This window comes from Tamandua tetradactyla, chromosome 14 (genome assembly GCF_023851605.1).
Source record: "Tamandua tetradactyla isolate mTamTet1 chromosome 14, mTamTet1.pri, whole genome shotgun sequence".
Lineage (NCBI taxonomy): Eukaryota > Metazoa > Chordata > Mammalia > Pilosa > Myrmecophagidae > Tamandua > Tamandua tetradactyla.
In genome coordinates, this window is record NC_135340.1 from 37201958 (window position 1) to 37229875 (window position 27918).

General features: G+C 36.6%; 1 protein-coding gene across 1 annotated transcript; it reads left to right on the forward strand.

Annotated features, from left to right (window-relative positions):
• Positions 1 to 3226: 3226 nt before the first annotated feature.
• LOC143655316 (olfactory receptor 4K14-like) lies at positions 3227 to 27918 on the forward strand. Its single transcript, XM_077126695.1, is given in 3 exon segments — positions 3227 to 3372; positions 6592 to 6713; positions 26975 to 27918. Coding segments are annotated over 3 exon segments (1212 nt in total).

Here is a 27918-nt window from a genome sequence, read left to right on the forward strand (position 1 = left end):
GATTTTTGGGAGAAAAAGCAGAACGTTTGATTCCATTGGTCAAAAACCTAGTTTCAACACCAAAACCTAGTTTAAAAATTTCAAAGTTTCATCTCTTTGTATCTTCCACTTGTCAGATACAAAAAGATATTTTGTATCTTCAAGGGCATAAAACAATGTATTTGACTATAATTTATTTTAAAAATAAATTTTTATTTTTAAAAATAAATAGTATTTGTAATACTAGTTTATAAAAACTTAAAAAACTACACAAATAAAATAGTAAGTATATCCCTAAGACTATATTCCATTTGACTTCAAAATTTTCAGGAAGTAGTCTATAAAATACATAAGCACACAAAAATTTTATTTCATGATTTTCCAAGTGACTGCTTCAATGAGTTAGATATGGGGAATATAAGCATGCTAAAAGGTTTAGAAATTTGGTTGCAATTGCTAAGTTATAAAATATTACACAATAAATTCTAATTATTTCTAATTTGTATTATAAAGTTAATGGAATAATATCAAAAAGGAGACTCATCTAAGGAAGTAGAGCAAGAGAAAGTTGTGTATACTATCATGAACATTTTGATCAATTTGAGCCAATCAACAGTAATAGAAAAACAGTGAGCAATAGTATGAAACTCCACATAATAAAAACTTTGCATGTACTTTTACTTTCTTGAATATTATATTTTTTCTTTGGGATAGCCAATTTTCACCTGCAGATATAGCCAGTAATATAGAACACATACTGAGAGAAGGATGCACTGAGAAAATTGCACGTATCCCTAGGAACCACAGAAAATAAAGTGACTGTGATGTTAAATACGGTTTACAAAATGAGGCAATGACCACCTGGTCAGTGTTTGTGCATTGCAAACAAAACTCAGGGCTTCTGCTGCTGCTGCAGTTTCTGGCTCCTGCTTCATTTATTGAGAAATAATAGCCTGACTAGAAGCCTTACCATTATAAGGGTAACAACTCTCCCCACCCCTTGTTTGGATCCATAAAAACCCTGAACTCAGACCCAGAGAGACAGATTTTGGGGCTGATAAGTTATGTGAGCTCCTGCTTTGTGTATAGAATGAAACTCTTTCACTCTCTGTAACCTCAGTGTTATGGATTCATTGTTATGTGCGTTGAGCCAAGAACCCACCGCTTTTGTTTGGTATCATTGTGGAAACCCAGATGGGACAAAGATTTCTAAGAAGCAAGGAGTCTGACTGCTCAAAGTTCTGGAGCCTTAGCTGGACAGATAAATGCAGTAATCGAGCTTTTTGAGGCCTCTAGACTCTTTTAGTATAGGGGCTTGAAAATTTGGGGTTTTTTACTGCCTTGCTGGCACTCCAGACCCTTGGTGCCTTAAAAATCTTCGGAGAGAGAAATAGTTTCCAGTTTCAAGTCTGGACATCTGACTGTGTGAGCAGGTCATCAAGGTAAAAGTGGATCCAAAAGTTAAGACTGTGTTTGGTATCTCCTGAACCTGGGCTTGAGGCCGTGGGTCCTGCTTCCAGATTCCAATAATCCCTCTTGTGCTGACTTCCATAACTTTCTATTTTCTGGTACAATTCTGTATGGAGTTTGAGGCCCTACACTGAGTTTTTCTGTTGAGTATACTTTTGGAAAATAAGTAATCCAACAATGAATTAGCATTTAATAAAATTAAGTATACCTGTTTAACTATTACTTGCTGTGTTACTTACATATAGTGAATGTTTAGTGTTTGCTCAATTGTTAATTAGCGTGTTTGGTCTATTTATTAAGTGGTGTTTCACTTAAACATTTAATAAATGTTAATCACATGTTTAAATGTGTTAGTTGGTATGTGGTTGTATTTTTATTGTTCAAGTGTTTTAATTGATTACAGATTACAGAAATTCTTTAAAATGGGAAATTCTAATTCTGGTAGCATTCCTAAATATTCCACTTTGGCAGTATTTTGAAAAATTGGAAAGATTTTAGTTATGAACCTATTAAAAAACAAAAAAAATAGTTTACTTCTGTAGTGCAGTCTGACTCAATATGATTTAGAATCAGGAGAAAATGATGAGATTGGCTCCATAGAAAAGAACACACATTAAAGTTAGAGTTGTTCTGCGAGATAGAGCAGAAATGGAATGAGATGATGTATGTTCAGTCCTTTACTGGTATCTCCCAGCAATCAATGTTGACAGGAAAATGCAAAATTTTACCTGTAAATATTAACAGAGAAAAGAAAAATGTCCAGCCTGATTCAAATTTAGAGGATCAGATAGAACTTCTATTTACTCCTACATCTGCTCCACCTCTAACTTATAACTGAGGGGCCAATAAATAAGAAAAGGAAGAAGCTCTCTTCCCTCCTCTGCATCCTCCTCAGCATCCCTATTTCTCTGGGTAAGAGACCTAGAGATAGAAATGATCCCTCTCTCCTATACCTGTCAGCGTACTCAATTTGGATAAGCCTGCTCTCTAAAACCAGCAGCAAAGTCACCAGCAAAAATTCCAAACCTCTAATGAAGTGCCTTTATGAGTAGACAAACCAGGAGGACTGAGTTTGTGTATGTGCATGCCCCAGTCTCCACATCAATTTCATATAACTGAAAAATTGTACCCCACTCTATAGAGAGGGCCCAAAGAAAATGGAAAGCTTAATTGCTTCAATAGATGTGACATATAACTCAAATTGATCTGATATTTATGCCTTGTTAAATGCCCTGATAACATCAGAAGAACAGAAAATAGTAATAGAAAAGGAAAAGCAGGAAGCAAACAAGAAACAAGGAGAAAATCCTGGCAACCCAATATATGCTGGAGCAAATTTAGCAGATCAGCAAGGGATCCTGAGTGGAATCTGAATGATGAATGTGACTGGGCTAAATTACAGCATTATTATATGGTGCAACAAATAGTTACTCAAAGGGGTCCAGGCACACTATTTGAAGAAAAATTAATTTTTTCTTTCAATCTTCCACCAAGAGCCTTGGGTAACAACACAAGTGGGAAAACAATTGACTTTCTTGTTGATACAGGAGCCATGTACCGCACATTAAATAAAGAACCTAAACTAATTTCCAAATAACCAGTTACTATAAGATATCCAGTAAAATGGGAAGTAAATATTTTTTGCAGCTGGTTAGACTGCTTAATTTGGACCAAAAGTTTAAAGCATAATTCCCTGTATCTACTGGGATGACCAGTTCTCTTGCTGGGAAGAGATGTTTTAACCAAGTTAAATGCACAGATAACTTCTTCCTCAGAAATGCTTCCAGGACAAACCTATGCAATGCAAGACACACTGTTATTCAATGAAGAAGATAAGCAGGTGACCCTTCCCAGAAGAAATCTGGAAAGCTATAAAATTGGAAGCATGCTGGGGCTGATGGAGAACTTAGATATACAAAAACAGTAAGACTGGTTCAAGTTAAACTTCAAAAGGCAGGTACTATACATTATCTTAAACAATATCCACTCAAACTAGAATCCAGAGAAGGAATTGCTCCATTAATAGAGATATTTTTGAAATATCAATTAGTATGTCCCTGTCAATCACTATAAAATACCAATACTACTGGTATGAAAGACAGGCACACTAAATGAATACTATTGCATGCAAGATCTTTGAGCTATTAATCAAACTGAAGAACACATCCTTTTACATATACTTTTCACATATATTTTTCTTTCTACCTTATCTGAAGATCTTAATTGATTCACAGTCTTAGATTTGAAAGATGTCTTTTACCACATATCCCCTTGAACTTGAATCTCGAGAACTCTTTGCTATTTAAAGGGAAGACCCCATTTAAACAACTCTCAACTCGCAGAACAACTCTAACTTTAATGTGTGTTCTTTTCTATGGAGCCAATCTCATCATTTTCTCCTGATTCTAAATCATATTGAGTCAGACTGCACTACAGAAGTAAACTATTTTTTTTGTTTTTTAATAGGTTCATAACTAAAATCTTTCCAATTTTTCAAAATACTGCCAAAGTGGAATATTTAGGAATGCTACCAGAATTAGAATTTCCCATTTTAAAGAATTTCTGTAATCTGTAATCAATTAAAACACTTGAACAATAAAAATACAACCACATACCAACTAACACATTTAAACATGTGATTAACATTTATTAAATGTTTAAGTGAAACACCACTTAATAAATAGACCAAACACGCTAATTAACAATTGAGCAAACACTAAACATTCACTATATGTAAGTAACACAGCAAGTAATAGTTAAACAGGTATACTTAATTTTATTAAATGCTAATTCATTGTTGGATTACTTATTTTCCAAAAGTATACTCAACAGAAAAACTCAGTGTAGGGCCTCAAACTCCATACAGAATTGTACCAGAAAATAGAAAGTTATGGAAGTCAGCAATACTGCTTTATATATATATATATATATATATATATATATATATATATATATATATACATATATATATATACATATATATATATATATACATATATATATATATATAAAGCAGTATTGTTGGACGGTTCTTCCACAAGGATTTAAAAATGCTCATTCATTTGGAGAAGCTTCAGCTAGAGACTTAAGGGAGTTGCACTTCCAAGAAAGAGTATTATTACAGTATGTAGATGATAGATATATACATACATATGTGTATATATATGTATATATATATATATATATTTTTTTTTTGCTTGGGCAGTCACTGGGAATTGAACCTGGGTTTGCAGTGTGGCAGGTGAGAACTCTGCCTGCTGAGCCACTGTGGCAACAGATATTGCAAGTCATAACAGAGAAACTTCTCAGAGAAGAACACTATTCATACTCTGAATTTCTTAGCAGACCAAGGTTATAAAGTCTCAAAGAAAAAAAGCTCAAATTTAACAACCATCAGTAAAATACTCAGGTTTTTGAATTGTCCAAAGGACATCTAAATCTATTGTGAGAAGTCTTTAGCCCAAGTAGCAGAACCACTTACAAAAATGTCAGCTTTAAGGATTCATAGGTATGGCAGGATTCTTTAGAATTTGGATACATAATTTTGGGCTAATAGGAAAGCCCTTTTCTAAAACCCTGACAGGATCTGAGCAGGAACCTCTAAATTGGGCAACAGAATGTAAAATTGCTTCCAAAAAATAATAAGAGAACTTTTAACAGGTTCAGTCCTAGGAATCCCACGCCCAAGAAAACATTTTGACCTTTTTGTACATGAAAGATAAGGAATTGGATTAACTAAGATATCCCAAACGTCCCATAGCCTATTTTTCTAAACAGTGGCACAATACTATCCAAGGATGACCAATATGCATAAAGTCTGCAGTGATCATCTGTGCATTCTTAAATAAGCTGAAAAATTCACTTTAGGACAACCACCTTTGGCATATGCTGCACTATATATTTCCTTTATTAGAACAGGTAGCTGGGTTTGCTCAGTGTAGGACCATTAGCTAAATATTAAACTATTCTGCTAATAACCCAAACATCACCCTAAAAGTTTTCTGTAGTTTAAACTTGGCTAACTTCCAAGTGGAAAAGGGAAACCTGTGCAATTTCCAAATGAAAAATTATATATACACATAATTGATGGATCATAGAACAAGGACTTCAAAAAGCTGGTTATGAAGTGGGAACTCTACAAACAGTACTGGAGAGTGTGAGTCCTTTCACTAGATATGTCTGCACAATAAACAGAATTTATTGCACTTACTAGAGCTTTACATCTAGTAAAGGCTGTGAATAAGCATATATAAAGATTCTAAGTACAATTTTAATATAGTTCATGCCCATGGGGCCATCTAGAAAGAAAGAGGTCTCTTACCATCTTCTAAAAAGGAGATTAAACACACAGACATAATCTTAGCCTTATTGGACACCCTAATGCTACTTAAAGAAATGGCCACAGTATATATCTACAGCCAATAAAGAGGAAAGTTTAGATTCCATTAAAGGTAACTGAATAGCACATCTAGAAGCAACAATAGCACTCATGTTTAAACCTCCACACTTGCCACCAATACTTTCTCTGATACCAGGTATAAGAAAAGACGTATTGAGAGCAAAAGAATGGGACATTGCTAGCTCTCAATCAAATATTCCATAAAAAGGAACTGAGAAAGGATGGTTTTATAATAATTTTTATAATAATGTTAGAGTAATTCTTATTCCTGAGCACTTAATGGAAGACATTCTTATTCACATCAAAGCAGTCGTTATGGAAGAGATGCCATGTATCAATGGCTGAAGAATAATATAGAACCAAAAATGTAAAGAACCTTCAGATAGTAACACAAAACTATTTAACTTGTGCTAAAAACAACCCAAAACCTGAGCCTCCACCCACTATAAGGGAAGGACAATCCAGAGACACATCACCTGGTGAGGACTGGCAAATGAGACTTTCCTGTTATGCCCAAAGCATGTGAAATTATAAATATCTTCTTCTTTTTGTAGATATATTTATAGGATGAGTAGAAGCCTTTCCATAGAAGATAGGGTGAGCCTCAGAAATAACCATGGTGTTCCTGAAATAAATAATCCCATGTTTGTGCTCTCATTTTCAATAGAGTGATAACAGTGGCTTCTCAATAAAAACTGTCACAGGAGCTGTCAGGAGCCCTAACTATATATTGGAACTTACAGGCATCTTGGAGACCACAATCTACCAGAAAATGGAGAAGATGACTCATACCCTGAAAAAAATGGTAAACTCTGGAGGAGATTAATCTCTCATGGGACAAGGACCCCTAGTGGCTTTGATGCAGGTAAGAGTAACATTCAGAAACAGACTCCTTTTGAGCCCATTGAAAATTGTACATGGGAGACCATTTCTAAAGTAAGGTGGTATATATATCTGGACTGAAGAAATCCATGAATTAAAAACAGAAAATACATGCAATTCCTAAGGGCCACATTAGAGACAATTCACCACTACACCTCAAGTTGACTCCCCTATCTTCCAGATGCTCCCATACATCACTTTAAACCTGCGGATTGAGTCCTTTTAAGGAAATGGAAAAGTCATTATCCAACAAACCAATTAGAATCAAAATGGGAATTTCCTTATCTGATCATATTAATCACTCACTCGTCTATTAAATTAATGGAAATAAAATTATAGGTACATCATAGTAGACTAAAAATAGCACCCCCAAACCAGTCCTTCTTTGCTAGACTCCTCCACAGAGCAAATGCCAAAAAATTAACTGCAGGAGACTTCAAAGGATAGGAAGCTGATGAGCCTTCAGCCAACTAGTTTCAATGTGAACCTCTGGAAAATTTGAAATACATCTTAAAAGAACAGATAAGAAATAATAAGTAATAGAGAATTTCTTTTTTTCCTGGCTGCTGTTAAAAACACTCAAAACTTTAATAGAAAAGTGAAATACTTTCACTAGTAGCCAATAGATAGATAAAATTATTAAGACCCTTCCTGACATATATTTCTGAACTTCTATCATTGTTTATAATCTCTGCTATGGTATAGATCAAAGAGCTGACATACTGTATTATTTAGGGTTCTCTAGAGAAACAGAATCAACAGGGAACACTTGCAAATATAAAATTTATGAAAGTGTCTCATGTGACCGTAGGAATGCAGAGTCCAAAATCCACAGGGCAGGCTGTGAAACTGATGACTCCGATGGATGGCTTGGATGAACTCCACAGGAGAGGCTCACCAGCCAAAGCAGGAATGGAATCTGTCTCCTCTGAGTCCTCCTTAAAAGGCTTCCCATGATTAGATTTAGCATCACTACTTGCAGAAGACACTCCTCTTTGGCTGATTACAAATAGAATCAGCTGTGGATGTAGCTGACGTGATCATGACCTAATCCTATGAAATGTCCTCATTGCAACAGACAGGACAGTGATTGCCCAATCAGATAAACAGGTACCACAACTTGGCCAAGTTGACACCTGTCCGTAACCATGACAGTCCACCCCTTGTCAACTTGGCCCCTATATATATATATATATATATATATATATATCACCTTAGACCATACTTAATTTCCAAATGAAAACAAATAAGCACACATTTTTTCTTCTACCTGACAATACTCAACTGTCCTGCATATAACTGGAAACAAATTAAATCTCTCCAGAATAGAGTGCAAATCCTTGGGCAACATTCATTCTTAAACTTGATATCTTACAACTTAAATAGTATAACATGAACAAAACAGCATTACAGTCCTCGTTTCTGTAACTGATCATGTGGTCGAAGTTCATATTTATCACTACCTTCTTCCACTACCCATTCCATGTTCCCTTTCCCCTCAGCAAGCACTTCAGCTGGCCGTGGTTCTTTGCCTGATGGGGTGACCCAAACCTCCATTCCTGAAGTTTCAGAGCCATTAGTAGTCCTGCCTGGATTGTGTTGTTGCAGTTTTCCATTGATTTTAATCACAGGGCATGGTAGTACTAATAGACGCCCCAGGGGATCTCCTATATTCCAAGAAAACTCTTCTTTACCTCCATTATGTAGCTGCAGTCCTACTTCCTTCTGATAGTCAGGGTCAATTATCCCAGAAAATAATGTAATCACCTTCTTGGTGTGTTGATCCAGAGGCATAAGTAGCCCAAAGTGACCAGATGGCAATCTTAACTTCCAGTTCAGTGGTATCACTGTTGTTCCTCCTGGAGGAAGCACACCCCGTTTTGGAACTAAAACCTGTAGACCAGCAGAACTCAGGGTAGCAGGGACAGGAAGCAAAAATTTTCCTAGTGGATCACTAGGGGTAATAGTGAGTGTTACTATGCCCATTTCCACCCCTTGGTTCCTGGACCCATGGATCCTGGCTATGGGAGGAACATCACCATACAGCAGACGCTGATTCAGAGCATACACAGCTTCCTGGACAACATTACTCCAGACTTTCAAGTTTTTGCCACCTAGTTGGCACCGTAATTGAGTTTTCAAAAGTCCATTCCACCATTCTATCAATCCAGCTGCTTCTGGATGATGGGGAACATTGTAAGACCAGAGAATTCCATGAGCATGTGCCCATTCCTGCACTTCATTTGCTGTGAAGTGTGTTCCTTGATGTGAAGCAATGCTATGTGGAATACCATGATGATGGATAAGCCCATGGATGGTAGTTTCGACAAAAGCATTGTGTGCAGGGAAAGCAAACCCATATCCAGAGTATGTATCTATTCCAGTTAGAACAAATAGCTGCCCCTTCCATGAAGGGAGTGGTCCAATGTAATCAACCTGCCACCATGTAGCTGGCTGGTCACCTCGGGGAATGGTGTTGTATTGGGGGCTGAGTGTGGGTCTCTGCTGCTGGCAGATTGGACACTCAGCAGTAGCTGTAGTCAGGTCAGCCTTGGTGAGTGAAAGTCCATGTTGCTGAACCCATGCATAACCTCCATCCCTACTACCACGACCACTTTGTTAATGAGCCCATTGGGCAATGACAGGAGTTGCTGGGGAAAGAGGCTGACTGGTATCTGCAAAACGGGTCATCTTATCCACTTGATTATTAAAATCTTCCTCTGCTGAAGTCACCCTCTGGTGTGCATTCACATGGGACACAAATATCTTCATGTTTTTAGCCCACTCAGAAAGGTCTATCCACATACTTCTTCCCCAGACCTCTTTGTCACCAATTTTCCAATTATGGTCTTTCCAAGTCCCCGACCATCCAGTCAATCCATTAGCAACAGCCCATGAGTCAGTATACAAATGAACCACTGGCCAGTTTTCCTTCCAAGCAAAATGAACAACCAGGTGCACTGCTCGAAGTTCTGCCCACTGGGAGGATTTCCCCTCACCATTGTCCTTCAAGGTCACCCCAGAAAGGGGTTGTAATGCTGCAGCTATCCACTTTTGGGTGGTACCTGCATATCGTACTGAACCATCTGTAAACCAGGCCTGAGTTTTCTCTTCCTCAGTCAATTCACTGTAAGGAACTCCCCAAGAGGCCATAGCTCTGGTCTTGGAACGAGAAGGTAATGTGGAAGCAGGAGTGGAAACTATGGGCATTTGTACCACTTCTTCATGTAACTTACTTGTGCCTTCAGGACCCGCTCTGGCTCTATCTCGTATATACCATTTCCATTTTACAATAGAGTGCTGCTGTGCACGCCCAACTTTATGGCTTGGTGGGTTAGACAACACACAAATCATGATAGGCAGCTCAGGTCTCATGGTAACTTGGTGGCCCATGGTTAAATGTTCAGTCTCCACTAAGTCCCAGCAGCAGGGCAAAAGCTGTTTCTCAAAAGGAGAGTAGTTATCTGCAGCAGATGGTAAGGCTTTGCTCCAAAATCCTAAGGGTCTGCATTGTGATTCTCCTATAGGGGCCTGGCAAAGGCTCCAGACAGCATCTCTATTTGCCACTGACACTTCTGCCACCATTGGATATGCTGGATCATATGGCCCAAGTGGCATAGCAGCTAGCACAGCAGCCTGTACCTGTCACAGGTCCCCACTCAAAATTAGCAGCTTTTCGGGTCACTTGATAAATGGGCCAGCGTAGCACACCCAAATGAGGAATATGTTGTTGCCAAAATCCAAAAAGATCAACTAGGCATTGTGCCTCTTTTTTATTGTGGGAGGAGTCAGATACAGCAATTTATCCTTCACCTTAGAAGGCATATCTCAACATGCCCCGCACCACTGGACACCTAGAAATTTTACTGAGGTGGAAGGCCCCTGTATTTTTGTTGGATTTATCTCCCATCCTCTGACAAGCAAATGCCTTACCAGTAAATCTACAGTAGTTGCTACTTCTTGCTCACTAGGTCCAATCAACATGATATCATCAATTTAATGGACCAGTGTGATGTCTTGTGGGAGGCAGAAACGATCAAGGTCTCTGCGAACAAGATTATGACATAAGGCTGGAGAGTTGATATACCCCTGAGGTAGGACAGTGAAAGTATATTGCTGACCTTGCCAGCTGAAAGCAAACTGTTTCTGGTGGTCCTTACTAATAGCTATTGAGAAAAAAAGCATTTGCCATATCAATAGCTGCATACCAGGTACCAGGGGATGTATTGATTTGCTCAAGCAATGATACAACATCTGGAAAAGCAGCTGCAATTGGAGTTACCACCTGGTTGAGTTTATGATAATCCACTGTCATTCTGCAAGACCCATCTGTTTTCTGCACATGCCAAATAGTAGAGTTGAACGGGGATGTGGTGGGAATCACCACCCCTGCATCTTTCAAGTCCTTAAGAGTGGCAGTAATCTCTGCAATCCCTCCAGGAATACGGTATTGCTTTTGATTTACTATTTTGCTTTGTAGGGGAAGTTCTAATGGTTTCCACTTGGCCTTTCCCACCATAATAGCCCTCACTGTATGAGTTAGAGAACCAACGTGGGGATTCTGCCAGTTTCTCAGTATGTCTATGCCAATTATACATTCCGGAACTGGGGAAATAACTACAGGATGGGTCCGGGGGCCCACTGGACCCACTGTGAGACGGACCTGAGCTAAAACTCCATTGATCACCTGGCCTCCATAAGCCCCCACTCTGACTGGTGGTCCAGAGTGATGTTTTGGGTCCCCTGGAATTAATGTCACTTCTGAACCAGTGTCTAATAATCCCCAAAATATCTGATCATTTCCTTTCCCCCAATGCACAGTTACCCTGGTAAAAGGCCGTTGGTCTCCTTGGGGAAGTCTTAGAGGAAGGTTAACAGTATAAATTTGTGGCAGTGTAACAGGTTTCTCCCCCATACACACTTGGCCTCCCCTTAATTCAAGGGGCTCAGGGTCAGTAAACTGTTTCAAGTCTGGAAATTGATTAAGGGGCCGTGACTCTGTGTTTTTGTAATTCAGGTTAGACTTCTCTTCCCTTGACTGAGAACTCTTTTGTTTATACAGCTCCAACAAGAATTTAGTAGGCTGACCTTCTATTGTATTTCTAGGCACCCCATGATTTACTAGCCAATGCCACAAATATCTGCATGTCATATAATTTTGATGCCTCCTTTGAGTTTGTTGTCTATTACAATAGCTGTGTCTACCCTGTCTTTGATGATTAAGTGCTGCCACCTGGCTTCTGCCAATTCGGGATCCTGTCATCCCCATTGTGTTTAAGGATTTCAGCTCAGTGACAGCAGTTCCTACAGTAATATCTGACCTACAGAGAAGTGCAACCACAGAGCTCTTGAGGGATGATGGTGCTAGTCTCACAAATTAATTTCTCACTGTTCTGGTAAAAGGTGCATCCTCTGGACATTCCTGGGGTGTAAGAGCAAGCTTTGCATGATAAATCCACTCCAACATTCCAATCTCTCTAAGCCTCTGGATCCCCTCATCTACATTATACCAGGGCAGTTCTGGCATTTCAACCTCAGGTAATGTTGGCCACCTTTTGATCCATGTTTCAACCAACCACCCAAACAAGCTGTTAACACCTTTTCTAACCTATACCATTTCACCTTTTCTAGCTATACCATTGAATGCAGAATCTCTGCTTAGTGTGCCCATATCAATAAATTCATCCTGATCCAGCCTTATATTCCTCCCACCATTATCCCACACTCTTAAAATCCATTGCCACACATATTCCCCTGATTTCTGTATATATAAATTGGAAAACTCACAGTTCTTTTGGAGTATAACGTACCTCCTCATGTGTGATACTTTGTACCTCACCTTTAGGGGCCTGTTGGGACTTTAGTCTAGTTATAGGTCTAGAAGAAATGAAGGGTGGTGGAGCTGGGTCATGAAAAGAATTAGAAATATCTTCCAAGCCATTTGCTTCAGGGCTTTCATTTGCAGTTTCATCTGGTGAAACAGGATTAATAACTCTAGGGCTAATCCCTTCAGGAGGAGGTTGAGTGGCCAATTCCTCAAGGCAAGCTGGAGGTGGGGCAGCTATGTCCTCAGGGCAGACTATTACAGGGTTATCTAGAGAAGGCTCAGCATGGTCTAGGGTTTCAACCTGACCCCCAACATCATTATCAATCCATAGGTCACCATCCCATTTTTCAGGGTCCCACTTCTTTCCAATCAATGCCCTCACTTTAATGGCAGACACCATGCAAGACTTAGATTTCAGTTTACGTTGTAAAGTTGCTACTCTAACAATAAGATTCTGTGTCTGATTTTCAGAGATCTCAAGTCTACGGCTACAGGAAATAAGATTTTCCTTCAGGATACTCATAGAAACGTCTACATCTTTCAGACTGCACTTAAGCTTCTCATTTGAAGCCTTAAGCCCATCCCTTTCACCCTTTAATGTAGACAGTGTATCTAACAACAGCCAACCAACATCTCTATAACTCTTATTTCTACAAAACTCTGTAAAGGTGTTAAAAACATTATCCCCCAGAGTCTGGCTTCATACAAGCAAAGCATTAGGAGAATTGAATGATGATATTTTGACTATCTCCTTTGCCAACTCACTCCATGGATTGGGAGTGTCATTCTGATTATGGGAATCAGAGTCCTTAGTGTCTCTGAGTCCAGTCAGAGTAGAAAACCATTCATAAAAACCCATTTTTAAGATTCTGTTCCTTAAGAACCATTTTTGGTACCAAGATGTATTAGTTAGGGTTCTCTAGAGAAACAGAATCAACAGGGAACACTTGCAAATATAAAATTTATGAAAGTGTCTCACATGACCATAGGAATGCAGAGTCTAAACTCCACACGACAGGCTGCGAAGCCAATAACTCCGATGGATGGCTTGGATGAATTCCACAGGAGAGGCTCACCAGCCAAAGCAGGAATGAAATCTGTCTCCTCTGAGTCCTCCTTAAAAGGCTTCCCATGATTAGATTTAGCATCACTAATTGCAGAAGACATCCCCCTTTGTCTGATTACAAATGGAATTAGCTGTGGATGTAGCTGACGTGATCATGACCTAATCCTATGAAATGTCCTCATTGCAACAGACAGGACAGTGATTGCCCAATCAGATAAACAGGTACCACAACTTGGCCAAGTTGACACCTGTACCTAACCATGACACATACTGTCAAACATTAATCTCTTTCTTACAATGGGCTCATTCTTATGCAATTTCTATGAGTCAATCAGTTTGTTGGGTATGCAGCCAATTACCTACATTAGCATTTCCAGGTTACCCAGTGGCTATCACCCGTCTATGGAACTGACTTCAAAGAACTAAGAAAATTAATCAGAGATGAAAAAACAGAAAGGGGTCCTGGATACCATAGGAATAACTAATGCCAATCCAAATAAACAGTCAATTAAATTGGAAATACCAGGCCATCAAATTTGTTTCTCTTATAGTAATGAATTAGCAAGTGTTATTCAACATGCAAACCATTTATACAAGAAGGTTGAACATTTAACTATTAGGGAAAAAGAGGGACATTTACAACTTTGGGATAGTAGGTATCGCTAACACCAAGGGATGGTAGATTAGACTAGACAGCCACTCTCTGTGGGGAACAATGAAACCATTCCCAGCAACATAATCCCTTCAATAGAAGAAAAATCCCATAGTTGCCTCCAGAACCATGTCTCCAAACCATAGTATTATAGGAAAGTGATTGGTTTGAGACATATTGGTTCAATAGACCTGGTATTTGCTGGGTAGCTTCAAATAGACTCAATGGTTATATGGCCCTGATTGCCCCAAACTTGGCTAGACAGATGAACTTTAGGATTACCCTGAGCTAAAAGAAACATTCATAAAACTTATAATCAGGGGAAAATTTACCTTTATTAAAAGCTGATGGGCCTGATTAGTAATTCATTGGTATGACCAGCTAACTATATTTCTTCCTTCTTTAGGGATAGATGATATCAAACTTAGAATAGAAACATTGAACAATTTTATACAATGAACTTGAAGTGATAGCCTCAATTGTATACCTCTTTTAAATATTGAAATGACTTTAATTCATAAAACAGTACTAGAAAACTGAATGGATCTAGATGTCCTGAGAACTTCACAAGGAAGGACATGTGTTATAATAGGCACTGAATGTTGTACCTATATACCTGGTGAATCAGATGATGTAACTATAGTGTAACTATAGTGTTTAGTCAAATTAATACACTAAACACTGGCTCCATCTCCATTGGTGTATTTGGTTTATTTGGCTTCTCACAGGAATAGGATCTTATTTCATTCACTATGACAAGCAGGACTAATGATATTACTACTAATATTACCAGTACACTTATCTTCAAAACAAGTTTATCCTAGCCTTTCAGTAACATAACTACAGAAAAGGCATTAATACCTTAAGCAAAACCTGAAGTTAAGGAATATGTACAACTACAATCTAAGAAGTTTCATTGCTGCAACCCCTAATTAAGAATTAACAAATGATTATGATCAAGGAATCATTATACAAATGTTTTTTCTTCCTATACTGTTGATTAGATAAAAGTTAATACAGAAAAGTGATGAAAATCAATTAGTCTCAGCCCCATTTATAATTTTATAGTGGTAATGTTAGCCTAGTCTCAGCTTTGTTTTCAGTTACTATTGAAATGGTTATTCTAGCTTAGTCTCAGGCTTATTTATACCTATTATTGTAATGGTAATTATAGACTAGGCTCAAACTTGTGTATACTTACCATTGTGGTAGTAACAATTCCATCCTCCCTTGTTTGGATCCATAGAAACTCTAAACTCCTTAGACAAGGAGAGAGAAATTTGGGGGCTGGTGGGCTATCTGATCTCTGCTTTATGCATAGATTCAACTCTTTCTTTCTTTGAAACCTTGGTGTCATAAATTGGCTGTGATGTGCATTGTGCACAGAGCCCACTGTTCTGTTTGATATCAGAAACAGACAAGAACACATCATGTATAATAAGGAGTCTAAGCTGTTGTTGCGAAGGAGTAGCAGTTATTCAGGGAGCTTAAGCAGCTTGGATTTAAACAGATGAATCTCACAGAAACTGCTAATCTTCTCTCTTTTATTTTCTCAACTGACTATTATATTTCATCTTTCCCATATTTTATTATATTTCTGTCATTTTGCTCTTTTTTCTCCTTCATCATTTATATCATTTTCAACTAATATATGTACAACTAGAAAGAAATGGCATTAGAAATACAAAGTTTATAACTCAGAATGAACCCATACTGGGAATTTTTCCATAATATTACTTTTGAGCTTTGATGAGAGAAGTTTAACTTGATTTAATTTTATTCGATATTTGTGTGGTATTTCTTAATGTAACAGGGAGTCCTTTTAAATGTCTCATTTTGTATTGTGAAAATCCTTACTTTTATAATAAATATTAATGTCTTTTAAAAAACATTGAATACACAGAAGAAAGGACTTGAGGAAGTAATAGTGGCCTTAGTCACATTTAATTAGATTAATAATTCTCACAATTTAAATTTTTAAAGATATTTTTATGTATATACACACACAGTGATTCATGCAACTGCTTCTAATCAGCAAATTTTGTTTTCCACTTAATCTCTGGAACATTATTTTAAAATTACATTTCATTGCTGCTTTTAGATAACACAAAGTCAATGTATGAAGCAAATTTTCCCTGAGGTATATGCACTTGTTTTTTTTGGAATTTTCTACATATACACCAATGCAGCACTCTCCCCTGGAATTATCTACCATTTTACATGTAACAGTTGTTCTAGGAAACTTTGAGATTATGCTTATGGAAATTATGATGGTTGAATTCATGTGTCAACTTGACCAGGTGATGGTGTCCTGTTGTATGGTCAAGCAAGCACTGGCCTATCTGTTGCTATGAGGACATTTCATGGACCTAAATCATGAGCACATTGGTTGCACCCATGGCTGATTACAGCTGCAGTCAGATAATGGGAGTGTCTTCTGCAATGTGTCATACTTGGTCTAAACACCTGAAAGCTTTTAAGGAAAATTCAGAAGAGAAAATCCCTCTCTCTGTTTCAACCAGCACTCAATTTAATTCCATTTGTCAATATAAATTTACACCAGTAACATGCTGTTTTGACTACTGCAACCTTTTAATATACTTTAAAGTCAGGTAGTGTGAGACTTCCCATTTTATTTTTCTTTCTCAAGATACTGTTAGCTATTTTGGGCACCCTGCCCTTCCAAATAAATTTGGTAATTGTTTTTTCTATGGCTGCAAAGCAAGCTGTTGGTATTTTAATTGGTATTGCATTGAATCTATAAATCAATTTGGGTAGAATTGACATCTTAACTACATTTAGCTTCCCAACCCATGAACATGGTATATCCTTCCATTTATTTAAGTCTTCCATGATTTATTTTAGCAATTTCTTGTAATTTTCTGTGTATAGGTCTTTTGTATATACAGTTAAATTTATTCCTAGATATTTGATTCTTTTGAATGCTGTTGTAAATGGAATTTTTTTCTTCCATTTTTGGATGTACAGTTAAATTTATTCCTAGATATTTGATTCTTTTGAATGCTGTTGTAAATGGAATTTTTTTCTATATTCCTTCCTTAGGATGCCTATTACTAGTGTATAGAAACACTACCAATTTTTGAGTGTTGATCTTGTACCCTGCTACTTTGCGGTTCTCATTTATTAGCTCTAGTAGCTTTGCTGCTGATTCTTCAGAATTTTCAACATATAGGATCATGACATCTGCAAACAGTGAGAGTTTTACTTCTTCCTTTCCAATTTGGATGCCTTTTATTTCTTTTTCTGGTCTAATTGTTCTGGCTAGAACTTCCACCACAATGTTGAATAACAATGGTGACAGTGAGCATCCTTGTCTTATTCCTGATCTTAGAGAGAAATCTTTGAGTTTTTCACAATTGAGAATGATATTAGCTGTGGGCTTTTCATATATTCCTTTTATCATGCTGAGGAAGATCCCTTCTTTTCCAATCCTTTTAAGTGTTTTCATCAAGAAATTGAATTTTATCAATGCCTTTTCTTTATCAGTTGAGATGATCATGTAGCATTTCCACTTTGACTTATTAATATGATGTAATACATTAATTGATTTTCTTGTGCTGAACTAGCTTTGCATACCTAGAATAAATCTTATTTGGTCATGGTGTATAATTCTTTTAATGCGCTGCTAGATTGTATTTGCAGTTATTTTATTGAAGATTTTTGCATCCATATTCATTAAAGGCATTGACCTGTAATTTTCTTTTCTTGTACTATCTTTGTTCTGTTTGATATCAGCATGATGTTGGCTTCATAGAGAGAATTAGGTAGCTTTCCCTTCTCTTTAATTTTTTTGAAAAGATTGAGCAAGATTGGTACTAATTCTTTCTTGAATGATGGGTAGACTTCTCATGTGAAGCCACCTGGTACTGAACTTTTCTTTTTTTGGGAGCTTCTTGATGACTGATTCAATCCCTTTACTTGTGATTGCTTTGTGGAGGTCATCTATTTATTTTTGAGTCAATGTTGCTTGTTCTTGACTTTCTAAGGAGTCGTCCATTTTCATCTACATTAACTGGTTTATTAGCATGTAGTTGCTCATAGTATTCTTCATATTTCTGTGGGGTCAGTTGTTATATTCCTGCTTCCATTTCTGCTTTTGTTTGTTTGCATCCTCCCTTTTTTCCAGCCTAGTTAAAGGTCCATTGATTTTTTTGTTTTTTTTAAAGAAACAATTTCTCATTTTGTTGATTTTCTCTATTGTCTTCATATTCTCAATCTTATTTATTATTGCTCTAATCTTCATTATTTCTTTCCTTTCACTTGTTGTGGCTTGCTTTTCTTTCTCTAATTCTTCCAGATAAACTATTAATTCCTTGATTCTTGCTTTCTTCTTTTTATATAGGCTTTTAAGGCAATAAAGTTCCTTCTCAGCGTCACCTTTGCCATATCCCATAAAATTTTGATAGGTAGGGTTTTCATTTTCATTTGCCTCAAGATATTTATTGGTGCATAAACAATTATGATTATTATGACTTCTTCTTGAATAATTTATTTTATGAATAAATAGTGTCCATCTTTGTCTTTTTTAATTCTTTAGTATTTGAAATCTAACCTGTTGGATATTAGTATAGCTACCCCTGCTCTCTTCTGGGTGTTGCATGCATGAAATATCTTATACTGACCTTTTACTTTCAATTTATTTTTTGTCCTTGAGTCTAAAGTGAGTTTCTTATTGCCATCATATAGGTGGATCCTGTTTTTTAATCCATTCTGCCAGTCTCTGTCTTTTTACTGGGGAGTGTATTGTCTTGAAGATATTATGAACCCCAGAAAAACCATGCCCTTTAATCCTCATTCAATATTGCTGGGTTGAATCTTTTTTATTGTTTACATGGAGATGCAACTCACCAAATTATGGGTGGAAAACTTTGAATAGATTGTTTCTGTGGAGATGTGTCTCCATGCATTCATGCTTACTGGAGCCTTATAAGAGGGAACCATTTTGCAAAAAGCTTTATAGCTACCATAACTGGCAAAGCAAACAGAACTAACAGAGTCCACAGAGCCAGAAACCTTTGGAGATGAAGAAGGAAAATGCCCCTGTGGGAGCTTCATGAAACAAGAGGCCAGGAGAGACAACTAGCAGACATCACCGTGTACCTTTCCAGTTGAGAGAGAAATCCTGAACATTGTTGGCCTTCTTGAACCAAGGTGTATTTACCTGGATGCCTTAATCTGTACATTTTTATAGACTTGCCTTAATTGGGACATTTTCATGCTTTTAGAAATATAAATTTACAACTTATTAAACTCCCTTTTTAAAAGCCATTCCAGTTCTGGTATATCACATTCTGGCAGATTTCAGACTAATACAGGAAGTTTAATCCATTAACATTTAATGCTGTTACTGCAAAGGCAGTATATTTTTCTACCATTTCATCTTTCAAATTTTATATGTTGTCATTGTCAGATTCATGTGTCAACTTGGCCAGATGGTGGTGCCCCATTGCCCAGTCAGCCAAGTGCTGGCCTGTCTGTTGCTATGAGGACATTTCATGGACTTAACTCATGACCATGTTGGCTGCATCCACAGCTGATTGAATTTGCAATCAGCTAAGGGGAATGCCTTCTGCAATGAGTGACACTTAATCTAATCCCTGGAAGGCTTTAAGAGGATTCAGAAGAGATAATCACTCTTCCTGCTTCAGCCAGACAGCCTCTCCTGAGAGTTTATTGAGGACTTCATTGGATCTGCCAGCTCATGGACTACCATACAGATCTTAGACTCTCCTTCCCACAGTTTCATGAGACACTTTTATAAATTTTATATTTACAGATATCTCTCATTGATTCTGCTTTCTAGAGAATCCTAACTAATATATATGTCATATATAGTTTTTTCTCTACTTATCTTTGCAGATAGTTATCATTTCTACACTCTTCTCCAGAAATCTCTCTCTTGTCTTTTCCAATCTGCCTGTATCTCCTTTGAATTTCTTGTAGAGCTGGTCTTTTGGTCACAAATTCACTCAATGTATGTGTGAAAATATTTTAATTTTCCCCCTCATTTTTAAAGATCGGTTTTTTTGAATATAGAATTCTTGTTTGGCAGATTTTGTTTTTCTGTATGTTAAATATATCATACTGCTACCTTCTCATCTCCATAGTTTCTTCTGATAAATCCACACGTATTTTATCTAGCTTCTCTTGCATGTAATGTATTACTTTTCTCTTGCTGCTTTCAAAACTCTCTCTTTATATTTCACATTTGAGACTCTGATTAGCAGGTATCTTGGAGTGAGTCTATTTGGATCTATTCTATTTGTAGTATGCTGCACTTTTTGGATTTGTGTCTCAGATGTCAAAAATCAGATTAATGAGTTGAGGCAGGATACAAGAATACACTGGGTGAACATAAAGAAGAACTCAAACAGCTGAAGAAACAAATTTCAGAATTTATGTGGATGAGAGGCACAATAGAAGAGAGGGAAAAAGCAATGGAGAACTATAACAATAGATTTGAAGAGGCAGAAGAAAGGATTAGTGAACTAGGGGACTGGACATCTGAAATTCAAAACACAAAAGATGTAGGGAAAAGAACAGAAAAATATGAGCAGGGTCTCAGGGAATTAAATAACAGCATGAAGCATACAAATTTACATATTTTGGATGTCACAGAAACAAAAGAAAAAGGAAAAGAAGCAGGAAGACTAATATAGGATATAGTCACTTAAAATTTCCTGTCACCTGTGAAAGGCCTAAATCTGATTTTTGATGAGATTTTGCATGTCTTTTGGAACATCCTGAATTTGTTGTTTCAACTCCTGTATCTCATTTGAGTTGTTTTTTTTTCCTTTGACTGGGCCATACATTTGATTTTCCTAGTATGACTCATTATTTTGCTGGCATCTAGACATGTGAAGTGTATTCTGTAGGTTGTTTTCTCTCTTTTATTAGGGTTTTCTTGTTTGTAAGCTTTGTTCTCTACCTGTTCTTTGTCTTTCCATTCAACTTATTCTGGACCTCTAGCACATGTTCTATTTAACTGATCTGAGTTTTTCAGTTCTTGTTTTACTGTTTCTTGCCCTGCCTCTATGGAGTCATATTTTTTGAGGAGGGTCTTCTCAACTATTATAGACCTCCATCAGATTTTACAAGACCAGACAGGCCCACATCTTAGGAGAGAATCACCAATATCAAGTTACCTTGAGCATGAAACCCAGCAGGTTGCAGACTTGCCTATGCAACCTCTAGTCTCTGTGCTTTTCTTGTCACACCCAGAATGTGGTGCTTGCTGGTCCACAGCATAAAGTGATGTGGTGCCTTTAATATCAGCAGACTGTCCCTGTAAGTGGCATGGTTGAGAGAGAAGCTGAGGAGTAGGAGGGCTTTGATTACTTCTGTTTTCCATCCCATTGGGCCTTAATTCTCTGAAGGAGGGCCTTCACATGAGCTGGGCCTTGCCCTTTCTCTCTTAGGGAAGATGCACTCTTTAGGGAAATTGCCCCTTTCACCTATTTACTTTGTCTCTCAGACATGTCTTAATTCTGCTCTTGCCTGGAGCAATGCCAGAGCCTGAGAGTGCTTGCAGTTCTAACTAGGAGTCATTAAGAACTTAAAAAAGAAAAAAAAGAAAGCTTTTTCAGAGAAGGGACCCCACTCCCCAGATTTTCCAATCAAGAGCTGAAGTTGGTATGTGAGTCTGTGTGTCCCCCTGGCGCTACGTGCCCTCTTTTCTTGGGGTCTAGACCTTTCCCAGTATTTTGCACTGTCCAACTCAAAAAGCCTCTGCTTATTTATTTATTTTTTCCATCAGCCCCACCCCAACTCCTGGAATGAAAACTCCTCATTTCTTTAGTGCTTACTCCATGTTTATCTGAGCTTGGGGTCTCTTTTCAAAAGTAGGAATTTGTTAATGAATTCCACAGTTGGAGCTTGGTTGAGCTAAATTCTTTGCTACTGGTAAAGTCTGTTTCCTTTCCCCTAAGGGAACCAGCCTGCCATGCCTACGGGGGAGAGGCACTGGCCTCCACATATTGGTAGACTTACAGTTCCGTGTGATGTCTCAGCCATCCCACTAATTTCAGGCTTTTATACACTGTGTGTCCAGTCACTGATGCCCCCCCAGCAGTGGCTCTGTGTGGTTCCTGCTTATTTAGTGGTTGTTCTGGTGGACAAATTAAATTTAGAACCTCACTCTGCTGCCATCTTGCCCTGCCCTCTAAATTAATTTTGTAAAAGAGTAAAAATTGAATTTTGCCGTCATTATTCCCTGCTTGGACTTTATTTCATTATGTAGATTTCAGTTTCTAACCTATATCATTTTCCTTCTACCTAAAATACTTTTTACATTTATGCAGGGTAGTTCTGGCAGTAATGAAATTCCTCTGTTTTTCCCTGTGAAAATGTATTTTTGTCCTTTGCTTTTAAGGGACAATTTTGCTGGATATAGAATTCCAGTTGATGCATTTTTTAATGTTTTGTTTGTTTGTTTCAAATTTTTTAATATTTCACTCTACTCTCTTCTTTCTTGAATCGTTTCTGACAAGAAGTTCACTATAATTGTTGTTTTTCCTCTTTAGATAAGATAGGTTTCCAACTTGTTCCTCTCTGGTTTGTTTCAAAATGTTCTCTTTATCTTTGTCTTTCTATAGTTTGAATATGATATGCCCCTATCTGGTACAAGTTTCAGAATTGTAGTCTGGCCAAGTCTTTTACTCTGACCTTTATTATGGATAATATTCTGGTGTATTTTACTAGAATTACTCTTCACCTTCCACTTGTGTATAATTAGTTACACACAAATTGAAAGTATTACATCTTCCTTATAATTTGACACTTTAATCATTGCGAATTATTTCCTTTCATCTCTTAGAAGTATGCTTTATCTATTATACTATAACCACACTGGCTTTCTTCTGGTTGAATAGTGTGATTTTCCATCTTTTTATTTTCAGATTTTCTGTAAATTTCAAACTTAATTGGGTCTCCTGTAAGGATAACGTAGTTTATGTTTTCCATTATCTTGTTAAATGTATGTTTTTTTACTGCCATTTTTCTTATAATAGAGATTAAAACACATAATCTTGACATGAGAATTTACTGTGTTAGGCTATTTATCAATTCCCACTATGACTACCTTAGAACTCATAAGCTACATTTATCTTTTGTCCTATTGTCATATGTTTTAATTCTTCACATAATTGAAATCAGCAAAACACAATTATATATTTTTTTGTTTACTCAGACATAAACTCCTTCAGTTTGTTTTATTCCTTCTTATACCCTTGAAATTCAATCTGGGATAATTTTCCTTTTACATATAGAAAATACATTCATGATTATTCAAATGAAAGTGTGCCTTGTAGGTCACATTAAAATGGTACAGCATAGGTTTATTTGGAATCACAAACAGCAAAGAAAATGAGGAACACATAATACTTGAAGAAATAATTTACCGCAAATTTCTCAAACTGTTGATGTGAAACTACTGAATATTTATCTGACTTATCCTCCAGTTCACTAATTTTGTTCAAATATTTTCCATTTGATATTAAACATATACAGTCAATTTTTAATTAGTCTTTGTATTTTTTAGTTCCAAAATTTATAATAATTCTTTTATAATTTCCAGTTCTCTGCCAAAATTTTCCAGTTTATGGTTTAATTAACTTACCATGCTATTTTCATTTATTATTAAGTCCCAGTGTCTGGATTTTTTGTAGGTCTATCCTTTCATCTGAAGCAGTCTATGGTAAAAAAGCCATGCAGTATGAAAATGTTCAATAAAACTTTATAACTTCATTAGAGAATGTTAGATCCTTCCAACATCTAGTATTTTCTATTTTGACTCTCATTTTACAAACTTTGCCATGTGACAGATTTTTGAAGGCAAGAAATTTCAAGTTTTATACACAATGAGTTTAAGCGCAGAATAAATCAGATGAAAATATTGAATAACTTATAACAATACTAATGCTAGATATACTTATAGATATATTTTCATATGACTAATAGCTATTTTCCCACTTCTGAAAACAATTATTAAGAACAATTACTTCATTAAATTTACAATTAACCATGTGGCCCAGCAATTGTATACTTAGATATTTACTCAAGTGAAAAAAACCTACATGTTTCAGTATGTTAAAGCTTCCAGAATGCAACATACAGGAAATGGGTTGGCTTTTTGAATGGGAATTTATTAGCTACAAATTTACAGTTCAAAAGATATGAAAGTGCCCACATTTAAGTATCAAAAAGAAGATACTTTTTCTGAGGGAAGGCTGCTGCCATCTGGGTTTCCTCTGTCACATGGGAAGGCACATAATAATTTTTGTTGGCTTTCTCTCAACTTTTTTTGTCCTTGCTTGTTTCTCCTGAGGAATTTCTCTCTAAGTTATGTGGGCTTTAACTGCCTTCTCTCCTGAGCAATTTCTCTCTAAGTTATGTGGGCTTTAACTGTCTTTTATCTTCTTCACAAAGGACTCCAGTAAAAGTTTAAGACACATCTTGAAAAAGGAGGGTCACATCTCAATTGAAGTAGCCTAACCAAAAGATTCCACTCACAGTACATCTTCTCCCACAGAATGGATTAAAAGAATGTGGCCTTTTCTGAGGTACATACCAGATTCAAAACAGCACATTAAATAAACCTTACATAAATGTTTATAGCAGGTTTATTCTCACTAGGAATGGAAACAATAAAAATGGGGAGAGAATAAAGTGTAGTACATTGATATGGTGGAATATTACATAACAATAAAATTACTACTGAACAAGAAAACAGCATAAAGAGTCATCCTTAAATGCACTATACTAGTGAAAAGATAATTTTTCGAGGTAGCATATCATATCATTCTATTTTTATGGCCTTCTGAAAAAGGCAAAATTATGGGGACAGAAAAGAGAAAAGTGTTTTGCAAACAAAAGTAGTAAAGAAGAATTTAAGGGAAATGGAACTGTTCTATATCTCAGTGGTATGGTGGATACTGAAATATATGTGTGTGATTACAAGATGGTAAAGTTAGAAGTTTAAGTTTCACTACATATAAGTTATATCTGAATAAAAATGAACAAGATATTATAAAACATTTTATAAATGCTTTATTTATGAAATAAATTATTGGATTACAAAAGTTTTTATTTTTTGACATTTGTATGAATGATATATATCACTCAGCCAAAACAAATACTCATCTACACCAACATCTTTCCCCAGGTACTACTTCTTGTCATTCCTTCACCTACTAGAAACTTGCCTAAAACCCTTAGCTTCTTTTAGCCCATTTTCTCATTTGTAAGTGGACCAAATTATTACTACCTTAAAAGTTCCCAGGTGCTCAGTTTGGATATTTGTTTTCACAGGACCTCTACTTTACCCTGAGAATTTCTTATTCCTTTTAGATTTTGCTTGTTCTATCACTTGTTCAAAATGTTAATGAAATAAAACCACAGTCATTAATATCAATAGACTAAGTTCAATTCAATTTGAAGATATTGAAGTGGAAATGGTTTTAGTATAAATCTGAACATATTTTCCTATCATTACTGGCAATTTACATTTGCCTATGGGTTACTTCTTTATACAACAAAATTTCTTATTTCAGAAATTTTATTTGTTTGCTTGTCTTCTCAAAATCAAGGCTCTTCCAAGAAATAATCACAAAGAGGGAGCTTATATTGGAGGCTTTGTTGTAAAATGGGCCTCTGTTTGTATTCTAGTTCTGTCACTTTATGGATGTATTACTTGGGAAATTTAAGCTTTCTCATAAATAAAATGGCAATATGCTATAATTTTTAAATTAGTTAATGTATTAAAGGTATTTATATACATTTATAGACATCTCATTTTAATTAATAGAGATGAATGCTTTAAGAACCAATAAACATAAAATTTATATTTCTCCCAGTTCAGTCAGCAGTAAAAGTAACATTCTATGTCTGGTATTTAAGCTATTCTTTAAAAAATGTAAATCACTCTTTTCAGTGAAAGCCAAGGACTAATCAATTAATCCTAATAATTGGTAATTCTCAGGCCAAGGAATAGGTGGTTTTGGAAATATATTCCATGAGGAGATTTAAATTGCAGGAAAATATGCAATACTAGAAATGTGCAGTCAGCATTGAAGATCTGCTTTGGAACATAAGAATCATTTCTCAGATCACTTGGTAGAAATATTTCCTATAGTTTACAGTAGACTTTTATTCCATTCAGTCTACTCTTAAATTTCTGATTAGCAGTAGGACTGCTTCTGAGAAGTATGTCTTGGATCAAAATGTAGCTTTAGATTATGGACCAGGTTCATCTTTGGTAAAATAAAGGAATAGAAAATATGCTTTAGAGCGCTACATTCAAGATATTTCATTCTAGTTTCTTGCAGGAGAGAAAGATTTAAGGCTTAGAAAAAACATTTATGGATTATATTGCTGCACATTTTAAATCAGAATCATTGTCTTCAAGATGCATAAAAATTGAACTTCTTTAGGGTAATATTTTGGTCTTCCCTAACAAACTTAGGTTAGCTTCTATTCTTGAACACATGGTTGTACATTTTTGTAAAGTCAAGAAACATTTATTTTCAATTTTGAGCTTAGTACAATGCTAAGATTTAAATTTTGAATATGAGAAGTACTGATATGTTCTGTAATATCTGAATATTAAATTCTGCTTTCTAGTCTAGAAGTGCTTAGATCTTCTCTTTCTCTTTTTGACACATTGAAACCAACTGAACTAAGTGGAAGAAGTAAACTTATCTGTGGTGACTGAGTTTAGTTTTTGTGGACTTTGTAAGTCAAAGGAGCTGCAGACTTTCCTCTTAGTGTCATTTTCTACACTCTACCTGGTGACCGTGGTGGGCAACTTTCTTGTTGTGCTCTTAATCATAACCGACCCCTGTCTCCATTCCCCCATGTATTTCCTCTTAGCCAACCTCTCCTTTATTGGCCTTTGCCTTTCTTTAGTCACCAACCCTAAACTTACCACAGACATCCTAAAGGATAATAAGATCATCTCTTTTGGAGGCTGCATGAATCAGATCCTCTGTGTATATTTCTTTGGGGGAGGTGACATGGTGTTGCTTGTGACAATGGCCTATGACCCTTATGTGGCTATGTGCAAATCACTCCACTACTCCATCATCATGGACAGAAAAAATTGCGTCTGGCTAGTTTTAATATCATGGATCATTGGCTTTGGACATGCCATGAGTCAACTGGCTATGATTTTGGATCTACCTTTCTGTGAACCCAGAGTAGTGGACAGCTTCTTCTGTGATATCCTTTTGGCAATCAAGCTAGCCTGCATGGATACTTACATGCTGGGCTTATTGATAAATGCTGACAGTGGGTTCTTGGTCACAAGTTGTTTCATTGTCTTGCTAATCTCCTACACCTGCATCCTATTAACTGTGTGCCTTAAGTTTAAGTCTAAGGACGGGGCCTCCAAGGCTCTCTCCACCTGCACTTCCCACATCACCATGGTGGTGCTGTTCTTTAGTCCCTGTATCTTCATCTATCTGTGACCACTGAGCATCACCTGGGTGGACAAGATTCTGGTTGTGTTTTATACAGTAATCATACCTCTCCTGAACCCAGCCATTTACACAGTGAGAAATAAAGAGCTTAGGAATGCTATAAAGCGATTCATAAACCAGCATATGAATTCAAGGAATGCTTTTTAA